This window comes from Drosophila mauritiana, chromosome X, assembly GCF_004382145.1.
Source record: "Drosophila mauritiana strain mau12 chromosome X, ASM438214v1, whole genome shotgun sequence".
Lineage (NCBI taxonomy): Eukaryota > Metazoa > Arthropoda > Insecta > Diptera > Drosophilidae > Drosophila > Drosophila mauritiana.
This window is the reverse complement of record NC_046672.1, coordinates 18,302,016-18,319,621: the sequence shown is the minus strand read 5'-3', so window position 1 is coordinate 18,319,621 and position 17,606 is coordinate 18,302,016. Positions and strand designations below refer to the sequence as shown.

Genomic DNA, 17,606 nt, shown 5'->3' with positions numbered 1-17,606 from the left:
TGTTGAATGTTTAATGTTGTGGGAAGGGTCGATCCATAAGTAATATATCTAATAAAGTTAGCATATTAAGATGTGCTCACAATTTGAACAATCCCGCTTTTTTCGAAAGTTTTAGAAACTACTAGGTGCTTCATTAATGCCCCTCCACTTCTTTAAGTGTACGCATAGAATGGCGATTAAATCCAATTTTGAGCAGATGATTCATAACTTATTGTTAAATCGAATCTACAATCATCGATGGCCGCGTTGATTGGGAGTGGTGATGATGGGTCGATTCGTCTCGAAGGTACTCTACGCCCCACTTCCAGGGAAGTCCACTGGCGATAAGATTCCGGGAAGTTCTTTCCCCATCGCGAGGAGGGAAGTCCAAAGCGCGTGGAGGGGAGGGAAGTCCAACAGGTAGACGCCGGCAGGTGTCAATCCTGGGGCAATAGATTGCGGCTAGAGTTAGTTTTTGGCTAATCAGGGCCCTGGAAAAAAAAGATTGTTTGTTTACCATCACCGGATAGGCCAGGCCGTACTCCCAAAGTGGGAGTCATGGTCTTATCTTCCGCCCATTGGTACACCATCGCAGCTGCCGGCGGGGCGGAGGGGGATGATTGGATCCGAGCGCAATAACACCGAAATTGTTCAATTTAATTGAGTGAAGTGGGAAGCTTCCTTATCGCCATTATTATTGTTACACTTCCGTGGGGTCGGTGCACTGTAAGGTGCTAGATATAAAAAAAATGCCCATTAACTCGTTTATTTATTCTCTAAGCCATTATTCAATACAACCTTGTAGTTTCACTCCTGAGCGAGGAGTAGAGCAGTTCCAGCGTCGGTGCGACTCTTTTTCCGGTATTGGATTAGACATTGTCACTTGCCACTTGAAATTGGCAATGCGCCTGATAAGGGGGTACCTAATATGATTCAAAGCAAAACAGTGGGCGGTATAAATAGGTGCTTTCCAGACCTTGGCCATCATTCCGTGACTTCAACGCGCCGTGACTGGAGACACTTAGTCCACACACTTCCTACACTTCGAATTTCAATTCAACGCCCAAGATGTCCAAGCTTAGCCTCATCCTGTTGTCCGCCCTGCTGGGCTGCCTTGTGTCCGGTGGAGCGGCTGGAACAATACGTGTGGATACCACCGGCATCCAGGTGGTGGATGATATCCATGTCTTTGCCGCCCAGTACCCGGGTCTGCAGATCCAGCAGATGGAGAAGGAGATCGTGCCGGGCAAGGCCCGTGTCGGAAGCCAGACAGTGCGCTACAACATGGGAGCCCGCATTCCCAGTAAGTTATCTTAAAGCATACCCTCCTCCGTTTGACCCCCAATCACTGATCCCGCAATCTGGCATACTTTCAGGCGACGAACTGGTGGCCCAGACAGCCGACACCTACGAGTTCCCACGGGCGCAAGATGTGAGCCTGCAGCTCACCTATCCGGAGAACGGCAAGGGTGCCATCGTGTCCTACGTGGAGCTGCTGTGCACCCAGGACAGCAGCGAGGGCACTGCCTACGTGGTCGCCGGAGGCATCGGCCAGAGCTTGATCTCCATCGTGCTGGAGGCCAAGAACACCAAGAACTTCTCATACCAGGCTCTCTACTACGGAATCAACTAGGCATTTGCATTAGTTCCTCGCTAGCTTAATTTTTTGTTGTTTTTAAATGTGACTCCAATTTTAAATACATATGTACACAGGCAGACTAAATGGGGTGCAGCATCTGCGATTACCTAGATTTACGTAATTAATTTCTTTTATTGATGGGATGAAGTTTATATGCTGTCATGTTTAATCGAAAATAGTTATAGCACAACAAATGCATTTTAATAACCATAAAAGCTTGAGTAAATGCAATTATGATATAATCATATATGTCACTCTGTTAATTGAGTTATATCATAAATCGAATTTGGATCTGTTTGTCTAATTAAAAAATTTCATTTTTAACGAAGATTGTGTAGATCCTAAGATATACATGTACGTTTTTCACTGTGTAAGACCGAATGTCCCTATTGCAAAACTGAAGAGTCGGCAATGGCAGAGATCATATATCACCATCCCCAGGGTATGCGGTAATCTTGATCAATTTCAAATGGTTCGTTGCTCACGCGCCTTCCACTCGAAACCGATGATAGCCATTGCCATAAATCTGGGACAGCCACTCACCTGAATCCGCTGCGGATTCCGATTGGGACGCCGTTCGTCATGGAAGGTGAAACCAAGGCGGTAAATCATCCAGGGATTTGTCTGCGAAAGAGTGTGACGCACGAAGTTCTTTTCTACTGACGTTATTGAACTTTTCCCCTAGCTGGTTGGATTTTGGAAGGAATTCCCGTTCGAATGAATCACGCTTTGGCTGAGATCGAACAATGGCCAAACTCCCACGACTTTGCGATTCAATTGGGTATTTACCATGTAGCTGAGTATCTCAGTATCTCAGTATCTGAGTATCCGAGTATCCGTCTTCATTCAACTATTGGGGGGACTTTCTCTGGTGGTAAGTACGTCAGTCAAGAAACGATGTGGTATATATAGTATCTATGGCCATGTTGCGTAGACAGTCAATTGACTTTGTAGATACGGTTATTTGTTTATTAGATTGTTTGCCATTGTGCGCCATTATGCATATCAAGGCTAAGATTGTCGTGGCACAAATAAACAAACAAACACGCGCCATCACAGATCGTCATTCATCGGCGGAGGAAACATTTCCTTTATCCAGAAGTTGTGCTTCCTATCGATGGAGGTGATAGTAATGGGGTTTTATTATTGGGTGGGTTGTCATACAAAATGAACAACATACTATCTAGCCGCTTACTAATAGATTGGACCACGATAGCACATTAAGTTAATGCTTCTTGTACGCAGTCAGTATCGTCCAATCAGGCAACAAGTGTTCCCATCGAATCCCATCATATCAATCCCATTCAATCCAATCCAATTCAATCCATTGCCCAGCGGGGTAAGCTGGAGTGGCCTATTTATAGGAACTGATCGCAGCATTATGGCCAATTAGTCGGTGTGGTTTTATAAAGGCGTTTGCCGAAATTGCCACAGCCAATTCCCGGGGCTTATCGTTCAGTTGTCGGGCCGTCTTATCGACGTAGTGACCGCCGATAAGGAGGCACGTATAAAAGCCGGAGGCGGTCGCCAGCACCAGCCAAAATCCAAAAAGCGTTCGAATAGTGCATCAGAAAAGGAGTCCACACCCCCAATTCTTCCGATTATTTCGTATTTCTCTTACTTTTTTTTCTGGTGATCTGTTATCAAAGATGTTCCTAGTGCTCTGCCTGGTGCTGGGCATCATGGCATCGGTATCCGGACAGCCACACGCCCGTGCCAGCGATCTCTACTATACGGACATCACGCCCGTGACCGACGAAACACGCTACACCACCCTCAATCCGGACACACAGCTAACCGAGATGAACAAGGTGAAGCACTCGAAGGGCAACATTGTCTTCACCGCGGGGGAGCGGGCATCGGGTGACCGACTCATCGTGAACCACTACGATGACGAAAACTTTCCCAGTGCCAAGGACGTGGAGGTGCTCATGAGCTATCCGGCCGGAGCCAGCACAGGAGTCACTCTGACCAGCATCGAGGTGTATGTGGACATGGCGGCGGACGATGCCGGCGGCTATCTGACCAAGGGTGGCATCGGTCAGACCAACGTGGAGATCCTGCTGACCTCCAATCAGACGCGCAGCTTTGTCTACGAGACGTTCATCTACGGGTACTAGGACTGCTCGCCCAGAACTTTCAGCTACAATAAACGATTCGCTTGGAACCCAACTGTGATCATGAACTCCAGACCCTGCCCTGTGCCTGCCCTTCCTGCCGAGAGTATTATTAGTCTTAGACCTGCATTAAAGTATCAAATTCCAAACAGACTCCTGTGCAAATCCTTTTACTCATCCGTACCATTGCAGAAATAAAGTGTTCCTAGTTGCTTGGCGCCCTATCAAAAGCGATTCTTTTCAGCTCCAATCCTATGAAGCCACTGAAAAGGTGGTTTCTCCACACACTGGGTTGATATGACTATATATAATGTATAAATGTATGTGAGGTGAGCTGAACTCCTAGCGGTTAGCCGGTTTGCTACTTGCCAAAGGAGGGAAATATTCAATCTTGAGTGATGGGATCTCGATTGTTTCCCCTTTGTTGCTCAGGGATTTCAGAGTACTGGTCCGCAGAAGCGCAGATAGGAGGATGCTGATAGGGCCAGAATCAAAACAAAGACATTGGCGAAGCGGAGTGATTCATATACAGAGCTCCCAAGTTGAGAATCTCAACGATTAAGCGCTCAGTTTCGTGCGAACTCTGGGAGAAGCTGCACCATGATGTGGAGATTCCTGGTTCTGCTCACGGCACTTGGCGGAATTCGAACATGGGCTGCCAAGCTGGAGTTTTCCCTGAACGGTGCGTGTGCATTGCAGTCACTATTCAAGAGATCTAACTTGATGGTCATGTGATACCAGAGGGCAATGCCTGTCCCGAAATGCCCAACTATCCGGAGAGCAGCTGCAAGTGGAACTGCTCCGCGATGATCGAGAGCCACGTTCTCCGAAAGACGCTGACGCATGGGAGTGTGGTGCACTGTAATGTGGCCGAGGAGCTCGTCTGCTGCCCCAACCATCAGCCTCAGGATCCTTTATCTAACAAGCTACAGGCACTTACTCACTCCGCAGCAGATTCCGATCCACAGCCAGATCCCCAAAAGACGTATCCCCACATGGCATCGCTGCGCTATCTAAATCCCGTCACCCTGGACTCGTATTTGTACCGATGTGCCGCTCTGGTCGCCAAGGAGAACTATGTGCTGACCTCGGCCTATTGCGCCGGCTTGGAAGACGTCATCCAGATGCCAAACCGGGTCCGCCTGGGTCTTGTGGCTCCCTTCAAGGAGGAGCTCGTTATCAACGTAGGTTCTATTACGAGTAGTTCATAGCCGGATCAGTTACCAGACTCCACTTCCAGGGTAGCTTTAACTATAACAGCGATCTTGTCCTGTTTCGGCTAACCCGCAATTACAGCAGTGAGGCCATTGCCAAGATCTGTGGCCAGCAGGATTTGGACAGCTCCCGAAAGCTGATGGCTGTGGGCTTTGCCCAAAGGAATGGTGAGTAGACCCACACTACCCGGATGTCCCATTGACCACCAGGCTGTCTCTTGCAGGTGTCAACTGTGAGTGGTTCGAACAGGAGGTCTCCTTGAGACCCTTTAGCACGTGCAATATAACCGTTCGATCAGGGATGCGGAGCGTGGAAAGCCAGACCCACTTTTGCGTCTACCCCATCCACATGCCGGCCACAACGAGATCGGGATCCTGTTTCCGTTGCCTGCGTGCCGGAGCCAGTGTCCTCCATGCCGTCCAGGCCGATGGAAGTGCTTGTGTGGCCGGAATCGCCACGCCCACGGGCGGCAAGTGCTATAAGTCCGGAAACGCGGATCTGTACTACACCAGTCTGGTCAACGGAAACGTGCTGGACTTCATCAACGGCAGTCATTAAATAAATGTGCATGATCGATAACAGGGCGTTTCTCGAGGGGATGGAGCCGGCTATGCCAAATGGGTGGTTCTTCGAGGTAGTGATTAGCTTAGTCACTGGTACCTTAGGTAACACTTGCATCATCGACACTTGGTGCACCCCCTATTCCCTGCGGTCGTTCCTTCCCCGAGGGATGCTACTCTCTTGGGGGTTTCTCCCATCCACACGGCCTGTGAATCAATCATGTTGGGTCAACCTCGCTCCGCTCCCAGCTTACTCACTCACTCATTTTTCGCACTCTGCGAGCGCACCGTGGTATCCGCCGATCGTTGAACCAGTCGCAGGGAGAACCACAGCTCACATTGCTCCCGAGAGTCGATCTTGCTCCAGCTGCCAGTTGATCGCCAGTCGATTGCCAGCCGCGCCGTCGATCGGTCAGTCTCCGCCAGCCAGTTTGTAACAGCCAGTTTGGAGCAGCAGAAACGACGATAGTTAAATAATAATAACAACCAACATTAGCATCGAAAGCAATCGAGAGTCGAGCAATGTTACGTCGAGGGCCAACGGGCTTCATATCCGCCCTGATCTTCGCGAGCCTCTGTCTGGGCTTCTGTCGGGGCTACTTCAGTCTGGAGGGTGCGTAAGCTGTCGCCTGATCCACTTAACTTTTTAGACCAGACCAAATAAATACATTTCCTGGCTCGCTCCATGAGCTGAAGTCAATGTACATGTTTATTTAACAATGTACACTTTATAATATGTACACGCAGTCTTTCATAAGTGGATGCTCAGTATTCGCAACTCATTATTATTTATTATTTATCGTTATTTGGTGATTGGTTGTCAGTCATAGCCATTGACTTTAGAACATTTTAATTATTGATTACAAATGATTGTTCCCTGGTTGCAGTGGGTGATCCCTGTCCCACGGTCAACTACCGCAGTCGCTGCCAAGCGCTGGAGGATTGTGAGACTCTGCTGTCGCATCTCAAAACAGGACGACTCACATTGAAGGCGGTGATGAACTGTGGCTTCACCACGCGCAGCGAGAAGATCTGCTGTCCCGTCGAGGATGCCCAGAGCGAGGAGCGGTTAGATCCAACGGCGGCCACTAGCACAACTACAACTACTACCAGCACAACTACTACTACGACCAGCACAACATCTACTACCACTTCCACCTCCACTACTACCACAACTCCTGCGCCAGAACCTTGGCTGAGCATATTCAAGACGGATCGAGAGTACGTCCAGCGATCCTTAGGACCCACCCACCGGCCAACGAGGGAGAGCATCACCTTCAGGGACACCTCCGATGGCGCCGACTGCACGGCTCCCCTGTACGAGGGCCAGTGTCGTGCCGTATCCGCCTGCCCCAGTGTGGAGCCACTCCTGTCGCAGGGTCGTCTCAGGGACGAGGACTTCACAACGTGCCGTGAGGGAACGCACGAGGAGATCATCTGCTGTCCGCTCAACCTGCCGCTGCAGCCACGCGTACACACGGGCTTGCGCCTGGGTATCCAGGGTGATTCGTCGGAGGGCAACGCTGCCGAGGATCCGCTTGAGCTGGCCGCCATTGCACGGGCGGATAGGCTACTGCCCCACTACCGCCACCTGGCCTCGCTGGCCCATCCGAATGCCGCCTTCGATGGCCACCTGCATCACTGTGCCGCCCTGGTCCTGACGCCCCAGCTCCTGGTCAGCGCCGCCGGCTGCGAACGACCAAGTCATGCTGTTTTCGGAGTGGCTGATCTGCGAGACGTTGACGCCGACGAGGACTATCTGGCGGATATAGTGGTGAGTCCATCAGTCCTCGCCCATGTACTTCAAATCTAAAAAGTCATATATTATAGCGCCTGGTTCAATTTCAAAAGGATCTGTCACTCATACGACTGCAGGACCCACTGCGTCTGGGCAGTCAGACCTCCGCCAATGTGAGTGTGGCTCCCATTTGCACCCAGTTCGAGCTGACCAGGCTGCAGCGGAGCGGCAGCCTAGTGGCCGTCGGTTGGGGCAAGGGTGAAGGTGAGCTATACCGTACTCATCCAAAGAGTTCTAACTGACCGAACAACGCTCTTCCAGACACTGACTGTCCGCTGTTTGAGATGCCCATGCGACTGCGACCTACATGGGCCTGCGGGGATCTGCCCAACTACGGCGGAGTTCAGGATCTGGGCAGCTCACATCTTTGCGTGGAACCGATGGACGGCGAAAGGGAGCTGCAGCGGTTCTCCAACAGCAGCACCTGTGCCGCCTGTCCGGCTTCCGTGGGCAGTGTACTCCATCTGGTGCGACCGGGCGGAGGTCGCTGCGTCATTGGGGTTGCCACGCCCACGGGGGCGGAATGCGAGGCACGGACCATGTACTTCACGGGTCTGCTGAGTCCGCCGTTCAGGAGGTTTGTGGAGCAGGAGCAGAAGTAGTCATCCAGGTTAAGTTAGAACAATCTATGCAAATATGTAATGTATAAAATCAAGTATAAATTGGATAAGAAGAATGCAGAAGTGAAATTGATTTCACAAGCATCAGCTTGTAAAATAATTGGAGCAGCATGGTCACACTGAACACGATCTGACTGTACTTTTATGCCTAAGAATATACCAGTAAACATATACCTAAAACCTCATTGTAGTAAGTAAATTAATATAGGAAGCAATTTAAATAAATTGTATATATTTATTACAATTCTCTCTGTTCATTCAAAAGTTAATAGAGTAAACAGCGCCTTCAAGTTATCCATTCTTACGTTACGTTATTGCATAAATTTGCAAGTATTTGCACACACGATGACATTATTTGCTATTTGTTCGCATAAATCAAGTACTGGCAATTGTTGAAGGCCTCGGTTCGAATCAGTTTTACTTTAAATCCCCATCTTTAGTACTGTTCCTTGAACTGTTCCTAAAAATTCAAAGGAAGGACTGTGTCATTACAGGTTGGACAATTCAACATAAGAAACTCATTGCTAATTCCACTGAAAAACGATCTCCTCCTATATTTATTTATGTTTAATTATTCATAAAATCATTGCTCGGGTTTTCCGATTATTTCGGATCGGTTGTGGCTCTGATTCAAGAATCTTTCTGAGATGAAAACCGGTTGGAGAGCGTGGCGATCATGAGCTATCTGTTGCCGCCTAGTGTGTAGATTGGACTTGTCCCAGATTGGGATTCAGTTGCACTGGAGATGCTTTACTGAGCGGGCAGAACCGTCGTCCCAGCCGGACCGTTCCAATCCGCCGCGTCTGTGCCCATATCGGTCAGATTCTCTCCGCCATAGCCACCGGTTTTAGAGCTCCATTGAGTTTACGTCGTGTGCAGTTGTGTTTTGCTGGGTTCCTCGCGTTCGCTTGATTTATTGATTGTATTCCTTGTGTTTTTTGCTGTGCTTCTGATTGCCATACTGGGAGTGATCGGTGCACTCGAAGAACATCGAAACAGCGACGTATTCCCTTATCAAAGTGTGGCAAAAGGTCGTGTCGAAGGTGGGTTCCGTGGAAGGCTCGCGCCATGAGCATAAGTCGTACAATCATACATGTGATTAGCTTAATAACTGCAAGCGCTAGTTCAGCACTCACAATCAGTAAGCGTAAGCGGCTCTATCCAAATCAACAGCATTCTGCCCTTATCAGAAACAAATCCCCAACTCAGTTAGTTTTGGAGGTTTACGATATCAGCTATAAATACCCCTCGTACTGAGTGACAGAACAGAGATTACAGGCGCCAAAAAAAGGTGAATCAACCGATCCAACCTGTCCATGTTATGTTTTCCGTTGGATGGTGAAATACTGTCTTCAGGAAGATAACCTTGAGTTTTCCCCACCCACTTGGCCCTCCTATACTTGGTCTAGCATCAGAACTCAATAAGTTGGGTCAAGGGCTGGCTTATTGTAATCAGAAAATCATGGCGAAGCTCATTCATTTATGGTACATAGTCTATTCTTTGCAGCGAATTAAGATGCCTTTGGACTGGTCCCTGCTCCTCGGCACTTTTGTGCTCATCAGCAGCTCCTCCGTGGAAGCAGCCGCCACAGGTGAGTTCCGATCTCCGCCAGTTCAGATCAAGTAGTTACCCAGCTCGAGTCTTGCGTCTGTTCCAGTGGGTCGGGCCTGCAAGGTGACGGATACCATGCCCGGAATCTGCCGAACCTCCGCCGATTGCGAGCCCCTGATCGATGGCTACATCAAGTCGGGAGTCCTGACGCTCAATGATGTGCCCAGCTGTGGCCTCGGCGCTTGGGGTGAGATCTTCTGCTGTCCCACCAAGCCGTGCTGTGACAATAGGTAATGCCCGACTGGCTTTCAGTGGGATCACATAGAAATGGGTTGTTTGTCTTTCCAGTACCATAACAAGCGCTTCCACAAGTTCCACCACAAGCACAAGATCTCCACCAATGGGCAGGACGATCTCAACCAGTGGCCGTGTCGATGTGTCGATGTCCGAAAGCGGTGATCGTCCGGCAGTGGCAGGTGCGTACTCACTTGATCAGATCACTCTAGAGTTCCTCTACTTATTTCCTATCCCACGATGCAGCCTGTAAGAAGATTCGCGAGCGAAAACAGCAGAGGAGCGGCAACCAATTGGTCATACACATCGTGGGCGGCTATCCGGTTGATCCGGGTGTGTATCCCCACATGGCGGCCATTGGTTACATCACCTTTGGCACCGATTTCCGATGCGGCGGATCGCTAATCGCCAGTCGCTTCGTCCTGACCGCCGCACATTGTGTGAACACCGACGCCAATACTCCGGCCTTTGTCCGCTTGGGAGCTGTGAACATTGAAAATCCGGACCAATCCTACCAGGATATCGTCGTAGTAAGTAACTGTGTCTATGCATTGAGTTATAGCCATTCTGATCGATACCATCTCCCAGCGAAGCGTTAAGATCCACCCACAATATGTGGGCAATAAGTACAACGATATCGCCATCTTGGAGCTGGAACGTGACGTCGTCGAGACGGATAACATCCGGCCCGCTTGTCTCCACACGGATGCCGCCGATCCTCCATCGAACTCCAAGTTCTTTGTCGCCGGTTGGGGCGTCCTCAATGTAACCAGTGGGTAGCGCAATAAGTTCCATGTCCTACACTTCCACTAATGGCTAACCATTCGCAGCTCGGGCGCGATCAAAGATCCTGCTGCGGGCTGGTCTGGAGCTGGTGCCTCTGGACCAGTGCAACATATCCTATGCGGAGCAGCCCGGTTCCATACGGCTGCTCAAGCAGGGCGTGGTCGATTCGTTGCTGTGCGCCATTGATCAAAAGCTCATCGCCGACGCATGCAAGGGCGACTCCGGTGGGCCGCTGATCCACGAGCTCAACGTGGAGGACGGCATGTACACCATAATGGGCGTCATCTCGTCGGGATTCGGATGCGCCACCGTCACCCCGGGACTCTATACGCGTGTCTCCTCCTATCTGGACTTTATCGAGGGCATCGTTTGGCCGTACAATCGGGTGTAAAGTTAGGAAGTTTTTTTTTGCATATTATTTTTTCTATTTGGGATCAGGACTGCCCGATCCACCGCAATTGGCATATGTACATATGTGATCTCTATAAGCTCCGCGATCCAATCCATTTAATACCAATAAAGTAGATACGTTTTAAGATAGAATCCATCGGTGCAATATTATTTCTGGCAGTTCGGTTTCCGGAACTCTGTGAAGTGATTTTTCGGACCTCAGGATCTGTTTCTGTTTAATTTTAGAGGGATTACTGGGTCACCACTTTTATTGAATTGCTGCACTGTACAAAAAACAAGGGAAAAGACAAAGAGTATGCACTTATTTGAGAAAGGTTTGTCCTAAGAAATTTAAATTGTAAGCGTAAGTTTCATGAACATAAGATGAAAAGGACTTCTTGGGTCACCACCTTAAATGAAACCTAGGCAAGACGTAATTTCCGGGTCACCACTACAGTTAGAGAAGGATTATAGGAAAAAAACATGATTACGAATGGAAACTATAAATATGATAAGTTTTTAAAGATGATTCTCTGGCTAAAATACTCGACTTATAAAGGAGTAAATATGTGGGTCACCAAGCGCAGCATAGAGCTTACGCGGTATCCTTTAGTCCACACCGCTCGCCTGCTGGGTTCCCACTCGCTAATTACAAGCTGCCTTTGTGCTTTGTGTGCTCTGGCTTCTGATCGCTTCGGATCGTTCTGCGATTCTGCGAAGTGGTGGAAGGGAAAACCGGTTCGCCGCTCAGCGGGAGAGGATCGGCTCTGGGTGCTATCAGCTGCCGGGTCCGGCGCTTCTTGGTCGCCGTCTAAATGGGCCTCAGCGGTTCCAGCTCCAGCTCCAGCTGGGGCTCAGAAGCTTGGCTTCAGTTGCTTGGGCGATGCGTTGCTGAGCGGTCAGAGCCGGGAAAACAGCCAGCAGATTCCATACCGCCGCGATTTGTGATAGCCACCGGTTTTCAGCTTTATTGGCTCTGCTGGTGTGCTTTTTGCGGTGTTTTTTTCTTTCTTTCTTAATTTTTTTTTATTTTGATTTTTTCGTAATTCCCTTGGATTTTGTTTTGTTTTTGTTTCGTTTATGTGGTATTGAATTAAATTGTATTGTATTGTGCGGTGCCCGATTGCCATAGTCACCACAGTGCTCGACGCACTCAATAAACGACATCGATACGTCGACGAACACTACTCCCTTATCAGGGACCGAAAAAAGGTCGTGTCAAAGGTGGGTTCGATAAGGCGTACAGTGAACAGTGGACAATGGACAGTGGGGTGGCGGGATGTGGGGATGTGTGGATGTGGGGCTGTGTATTGCATGTTCTACTTTTGATTTCGTCGTGTTTACAATGGGCAATTACTGCGGAAGGCCGGAAGCTGATTAGCAATCACATAGCTATTCAATACAATTTCATTTGGGCCGATAACAGGTGATGTCATGACACTTTGCATTGCTGCAACCCATTATCAGTCGGATATGAAGAGAAAAAGCCCTCAGATGAGCTCCAGACACATTGACGACTTCTCAATTATGGGCAGCATAATTGTCAGGTGTTCCTTTCGTATCGGTAATTACCGACGGAGCTGCGATATCAGTTGGCAGTCAGACGTCTTTGGCCGGTGGTAAAATCCCAGCGGCATGCCGCCCATGAATCATCTGATCTCACCTGGCGGCGCTGCTGGTGAAATGTTCGTCGTAATCGGCAAACACAAACTTTCCATCAACAAATACAATCAATCAAGTCTGGCTTACAGCCGAGCGGTTCACATGGAGAATGCTTTTGTGTGTTCCCATCATAAAAACAAAAATCGTAAATGGGTCAATGGCAGTGGATGTGGATCGGCTTAATCAGCTGACAGTCGATTGAAAGAAACAGATCTCGCTTGTTTTTCCCCTACCATCTGGACGTGGGCATCCCCTGTTGTGAAAATGTTTTCCAATTTCGGTTTTGATAAGGCTGATAAGCGTCACCTAGTAGAATGGGATTCACTAATGCTTCTGGGAATTTCAGCTGACCGATGGCGATAATCTCGGCGAGAAGGTACTTCCTTCTGGGTCTCCTGGTGCTGACTACCTCCGCGTATCTAACGGTTGGGGATGGTATGTAGGATGCCTTTGGGCTTGTGCACTAGATCCTCGCCAGCTGGCCGCATTTCTCGTTGCAGAGGGCGATCCCTGCCAGGTGAGGGCGGACATACCGGGAATCTGCCGCTCCTCCTCAGCCTGCGAGAACATCAGAGGATACTTGAAGTCGGGCACGCTGTCCACCAGCCAGGTGCCGAGTTGTGGTTTTGGCGCCCGCGAGGAGATCATCTGCTGCCCCACCGTCGCCTGCTGTGCCACTGAGTAAGCGTGTCCCTGTCCGGGCCTCTGTGCTCTATTGTCCTGTTCTTTGTCCTCCTGTTTGTGTACCATATGTGTGTGTGTGTGTCCCGCCTGCGCTTTGTGCCCACCGATGTTGCATGCTCCGGTTTCCGGCGTCCAACGCCAGACTAACACCTCTCACTCCCACAGCAGTCGAGTTCACGAGGTCCAATTCCATGCCACGAGCTCCGAGCGCAGCAGGTTACCCGAACCCAAGCGGGAACCACTACCAGAACCGGAGCCACTGCCTCCGACGACCACCGAGGGGAAAAGGGAACGGGAAAGTCGGCTGGACGAGAATCAGAACTTCTTTGACTTCAACAAGCTGCTCAGCACCACCGTAAAGCCGCAGAAAACCCACGAGTCCTTGAAGACGCCCACTCAGGAGTCGATGAAGACGCCCACTCACGAGTCCATGAAGATGCCCACTCACGAGTCCATGAAGTTGCCCACACACGAACCCTTAAAGTTGCCCATCCAAAGCGTTGGAGCCTGGGGCATAGCTCCTCCGAAGACGCATCCCATTACAAGCACCCAGAGATCTTTTATGGAACCAGAATGGGGCCGTGAGCCACGGATTATAAACCGTCCACTGACCACGCCCCGATCACGACCCCAAAGACCGCATAATTCCAATTTCAATCCCAATTCCAACCCCACATTAAACAACAATAACAACCTCATACATTTGGTCAACGATCGGCTGCGGCAGCAGGGAATGCAGATTGAGCCTGCCCGAGAAGTGCCCATGGTATTGCAGACCACGCCGACACCCACACCCACGCAATTGATCGATCCCTTTGAACCATACCGATTTCGGGGCCAGGACAGAGACAAGGATCCGCAGCCGGAACCGTGGAACGATGTCAGCAATAACCTAGACGCGGATCCAGCTCCCAGCATCTTCAATCCAGCCGAGACGCGGTTTGTCTGAGCATTCTTTTGGCATGGACATCAGTTGGCCTCAGCCAGGGAGCCGCATGCAGTCTCTGTCTCAGGTGGAAGCCATTGTGAGCCCAGTTTTAATCGCTGATATACCTTGTCTTTCGCAGGGCAACGACGCCCAATCCCAATCCAGGCCGCGTCGATCTTCCCGAGAAGGAGCGACCAGCGGTGGCAGGTGAGTCGCAATTTTCTTGGGAATTTATATGAATATATATTTCCAATGATCTGATGACAGCGTGCGAGAAGATCCGATCCGGTGGAAAGCCCCTGACGGTGCACATCCTGGACGGCGAACGGGTGGACAAGGGCGTCTATCCCCACATGGCGGCCATTGCGTACAACTCCTTCGGGAGCGCGACGTTCCGATGTGGTGGATCGCTCATCGCCAGTCGGTTCGTCCTTACAGCGGCTCACTGCGTCAATAGTGACGATAGCACGCCCAGTTTCGTTCGTCTGGGTGCGCTGAACATAGAGAATCCTGAGCCGGGCTACCAGGACATTAATGTGGTTAGTATCGCCATGTGTCAAATGTGCCAGATAACCAGTTGAACTCACCAATTCCACTGGCAGATTGACGTTCAGATTCATCCGAACTATTCCGGCAGTAGCAAGTACTACGACATCGCCATCCTGCAGCTGGCCGAGGATGCCAAGGAGTCCGATGTCATCCGTCCCGCCTGTCTCTATACGGATCGCACTGATCCGCCCGCGAACTCCAAATACTTCGTAGCCGGTTGGGGTGTAATGAATGTGACCAGTAAGTTGTGCGTCCGTATTCTGCAGTGGATTGTCAGCCAATTGTGTCCTTGCAGATCGCGCCGTATCAAAGATCCTGCTGCGGGCGGCTCTGGATCTGGTGCCGGCGGACGAGTGCAATGCATCCTTTGCAGAGCAGCCGAGTGCCAATCGGACGTTGAGGAGAGGCGTGATCGCCTCACAGCTGTGCGCGGCGGACAAGAATCAGAAGAAGGACGCCTGTCAGGGCGACTCCGGTGGCCCGCTCATCCTGGAGATCGACGACGTCGACGGCATCTACTCGATCGTGGGCGTAATCTCCTCGGGCTTCGGGTGCGCCACCAAGACCCCGGGTCTCTACACACGCGTCTCCTCATTCCTAGACTATATCGAGGGTATCGTGTGGCCGGCGAATCGTTTCTGAGGCGTCATTTGATCTGCAATAAATTTAGTTTGAACGGATCGGATGGTGGCTCTTGGTTTTGCGCAATCTCAGGGCTGGACAGTGGTTCCCATTAAAAGGGTTTGAGAAAGGTATTTTGCCTTACAACAAAGTGCGACACAATTCAGTAAGTGTCAATAAGAAAGACAAAAGGGTTGTTCATTCGGTTCCTTAAAATGTGGCAAATTTTTTAATTTTGAGTATAGCTTAATAGTTTAACAATATTTTATAGGATTCAAACACTTTCATAATATTAAAAATTCTTTCATTAGCAAGCTTGTGTTTCTAAATATAATATTCAAGTTAATGTTTAAAGTATATGAGATTTTAAAACGGAAGGTACTTCTAGTGACCAGAATCTACTTTTTTAAAAACACAGTGTAGATTATATAAATTCAAACCTCTAAAGCAACTAAGAGGTATCATTAGTGTCAATCACATTGCCCACTGACGTTTTGCAGCAGCCCTGGTTTCCTAGCAGCTGTCAAACTATCGCTGTCTGCGCCTCACCCGCTCGTACGTAAACAGAACTGAGAGCGCAAAAGCTCGCTGCGCGCGGCATTGCCAGGTGAGGCGTTCGAAAGTTGCGACAAAAGCTGCTTACTGAGCTTTCGCAGTCAGCTGTTCGGCGCCGTTACAAAGTGCTGCCGGCTTACTGCCACCCACCCACCACCCACCGACCCACTGGCCCCGTCCGCTCGCAGCACACCACCCCCCGCCCTCCCCACAAGGCCGCACTCCTGCGGGCAGCAAAAGTGGGAGCTGCTTAAATGGCGCTGCCAGGACTCCTCGGGCTTCAGTTGGTCGCGAGACTGCGAAGCTGTCGGTTTGCCTGCTCAGCGGTGAAGGTGCAATCCTAACACACATAAAGTCTCGAATCCGTTGGAATTTGAACACGATTACCGTTAGGCGTTTGAAGTGAACGGAACCGAAGTGAACTAAACTGAACTACACAAGTCCGGGTTCGCGTCGTGTTTGTTTATTTACTTTTATTTTTGTTACATCTTTTTTTTCGAGTGACCACCGACCGAATTCATGAGTCCGTCGGCGACCTGACCCCAAAAGTCGAAACTTCCACCGAACAGTTGCAACCGTAAATGTAAGTCGATCCTTGTGTGCTTGTGCTTATCTGCTGGCCAGTGACACTGTGTTTATCGCACACTTAGTCCACCCACCATATAGCCCCTATCTATTTGGGTGGCGTGTACTTACACGGTGGGAAATTGATTCCGGCGGCACATCTGTTTCCATTCGTGCCCGGCGATAACGTTTCCTGATCCGTTCGAACTCAGCCACGACTGGGGCGTAGGCGCCCGCGGACCACACAACAGGTGACACGGCACCGGGACTAATGATTCCGTACTCCGTACTCCGTATTCCGTATTCCGATTCCTGCCACCGCCCGCGCCCAGCAAATCGGCTAAGTCTGGCTAAGCCAACTTGACAAATGAGCCAAGTCCTGGCATTCTCGCCGGGATTTCGGCATTACCTTTAGCATTCTCGGGCATGGGCGCAAATCGCTTAGTGAGGTGAAATAACGGCAAACAGTGCTACTCAGAATCGAGAAACTATCTGAATCTGAAAAAGAAACCTTACTTTAAGTTGCAATATGTTTTTCAGAATAATAAAACTGTGAAATCTAAATACCTCTTTTAAACTGAAAACTATCTATAATTTGGAAATAATGAAATATTTGTTTTACTATTATATGTGAAGTATAGGTAATATAAAATCTCCTGATTTTTCATCTATCTCAACTGATGGAATTAAATCTTCTTATATTTAATTTTGAACAATGCAGCTGAAAATGTCAAACTTCATGCAACATTAAGTTTAAAGAGTGAAGAGATGGCTTTTAAAAACACAATTTGTTTGTAATGAAATCTAATGAAATTAGATGCATATTAAATGGAAATTCCATTGCTTTTAAGCCAATAAGTAAATGAAGTCTGTTCTAATAAATATGGAATGATTTAATGCGCCTTCATGCGCCATTAACTATTTAAGCGAAACTATGATGCTAATTCTTGAATTACAATCACTATTATTGATTGTTTAAAATTACGCATGTTATGGCAAAAGCCAAATCATTGATCGCCTGGTATTTAATTTAATTTAATTTAATTCAATTTCCGAGTGACACACACTGCGCCACTCATAATTAACGATTATG

The 17,606-nt window shown here is 49.3% G+C and overlaps 7 protein-coding genes and 1 long non-coding RNA gene across 13 annotated transcripts in view; 7 read left to right on the top strand and 1 right to left on the bottom strand.

Annotated features, from left to right (window-relative positions):
• LOC117148453 lies at positions 1 to 863 on the bottom strand. The gene is made up of 3 exons (XR_004459898.1): positions 778 to 863; positions 497 to 713; positions 1 to 422 (listed from the first exon to the last, which is right to left on the bottom strand). It is a non-coding gene; the product is annotated as an uncharacterized LOC117148453 (long non-coding RNA).
• Positions 864 to 961: 98 nt separating this feature from the next.
• Positions 962 to 1,739, top strand: LOC117148452. The gene is made up of 2 exons (XM_033315826.1): positions 962 to 1,282; positions 1,356 to 1,739. The coding sequence occupies exons 1-2, from the start codon at positions 1,048 to 1,050 to the stop codon at positions 1,610 to 1,612; spliced, it is 492 nt and encodes a 163-aa protein (XP_033171717.1). The 5' UTR covers positions 962 to 1,047; the 3' UTR covers positions 1,613 to 1,739.
• A 461-nt stretch (positions 1,740 to 2,200) lies between these two features.
• On the top strand, positions 2,201 to 3,891 carry LOC117147196. Its single transcript, XM_033313996.1, has 2 exons — positions 2,201 to 2,221; positions 3,133 to 3,891. Exons 1-2 carry the CDS (start codon positions 2,201 to 2,203, stop codon positions 3,736 to 3,738), a joined length of 627 nt encoding a protein of 208 aa, XP_033169887.1. The 3' UTR covers positions 3,739 to 3,891.
• Positions 3,892 to 4,293: 402 nt separating this feature from the next.
• On the top strand, positions 4,294 to 5,529 carry LOC117147753. The gene is made up of 4 exons (XM_033314764.1): positions 4,294 to 4,417; positions 4,477 to 4,919; positions 4,976 to 5,117; positions 5,174 to 5,529. Exons 1-4 carry the CDS (start codon positions 4,336 to 4,338, stop codon positions 5,506 to 5,508), a joined length of 1,002 nt encoding a protein of 333 aa, XP_033170655.1. The 5' UTR covers positions 4,294 to 4,335; the 3' UTR covers positions 5,509 to 5,529.
• Positions 5,530 to 5,630: 101 nt separating this feature from the next.
• LOC117147751 lies at positions 5,631 to 8,157 on the top strand. The gene is made up of 4 exons (XM_033314759.1): positions 5,631 to 6,123; positions 6,398 to 7,284; positions 7,341 to 7,512; positions 7,570 to 8,157. Exons 1-4 carry the CDS (start codon positions 6,033 to 6,035, stop codon positions 7,908 to 7,910), a joined length of 1,491 nt encoding a protein of 496 aa, XP_033170650.1. The 5' UTR covers positions 5,631 to 6,032; the 3' UTR covers positions 7,911 to 8,157.
• Positions 8,158 to 8,653: 496 nt separating this feature from the next.
• On the top strand, positions 8,654 to 11,103 carry LOC117147752 (serine protease persephone). Of its 3 annotated transcripts, none has more exons than XM_033314760.1 (7): positions 8,654 to 8,971; positions 9,436 to 9,520; positions 9,587 to 9,770; positions 9,829 to 9,956; positions 10,021 to 10,304; positions 10,363 to 10,546; positions 10,605 to 11,103. In XM_033314760.1, exons 2-7 carry the CDS (start codon positions 9,445 to 9,447, stop codon positions 10,949 to 10,951), a joined length of 1,203 nt encoding a protein of 400 aa, XP_033170651.1. In that variant the 5' UTR covers positions 8,654 to 8,971; positions 9,436 to 9,444; the 3' UTR covers positions 10,952 to 11,103. The 3 variants fall into 3 exon arrangements, with proteins under 3 accessions (XP_033170651.1, XP_033170653.1, XP_033170652.1); XM_033314762.1 differs by having other exon boundaries at positions 9,422 to 9,520; XM_033314761.1 differs by lacking the exon at positions 8,654 to 8,971 and adding an exon at positions 9,000 to 9,219.
• Positions 11,104 to 11,833: 730 nt separating this feature from the next.
• On the top strand, positions 11,834 to 15,453 carry LOC117147928 (serine protease Hayan). 4 transcript variants are annotated; one of them, XM_033315064.1, is made up of 9 exons: positions 11,834 to 11,932; positions 12,083 to 12,174; positions 12,959 to 13,047; positions 13,113 to 13,293; positions 13,462 to 14,235; positions 14,364 to 14,431; positions 14,492 to 14,763; positions 14,827 to 15,013; positions 15,069 to 15,453. In XM_033315064.1, the coding sequence occupies exons 3-9, from the start codon at positions 12,966 to 12,968 to the stop codon at positions 15,413 to 15,415; spliced, it is 1,911 nt and encodes a 636-aa protein (XP_033170955.1). In that variant the 5' UTR covers positions 11,834 to 11,932; positions 12,083 to 12,174; positions 12,959 to 12,965; the 3' UTR covers positions 15,416 to 15,453. The 4 variants fall into 4 exon arrangements, with proteins under 4 accessions (XP_033170955.1, XP_033170956.1, XP_033170957.1 ...); XM_033315065.1 differs by lacking the exon at positions 12,083 to 12,174; XM_033315066.1 differs by having other exon boundaries at positions 11,834 to 12,174; positions 13,465 to 14,235.
• A 347-nt stretch (positions 15,454 to 15,800) lies between these two features.
• Positions 15,801 to 17,606, top strand: part of LOC117148320 — a 36,105-nt gene continuing 34,299 nt past the window's right edge. The window contains exon 1 of the mRNA XM_033315652.1: positions 15,801 to 16,532. The gene's annotated coding sequence lies outside the window, so the exon portion shown is untranslated. The remainder of the gene's footprint in view (positions 16,533 to 17,606) is intronic.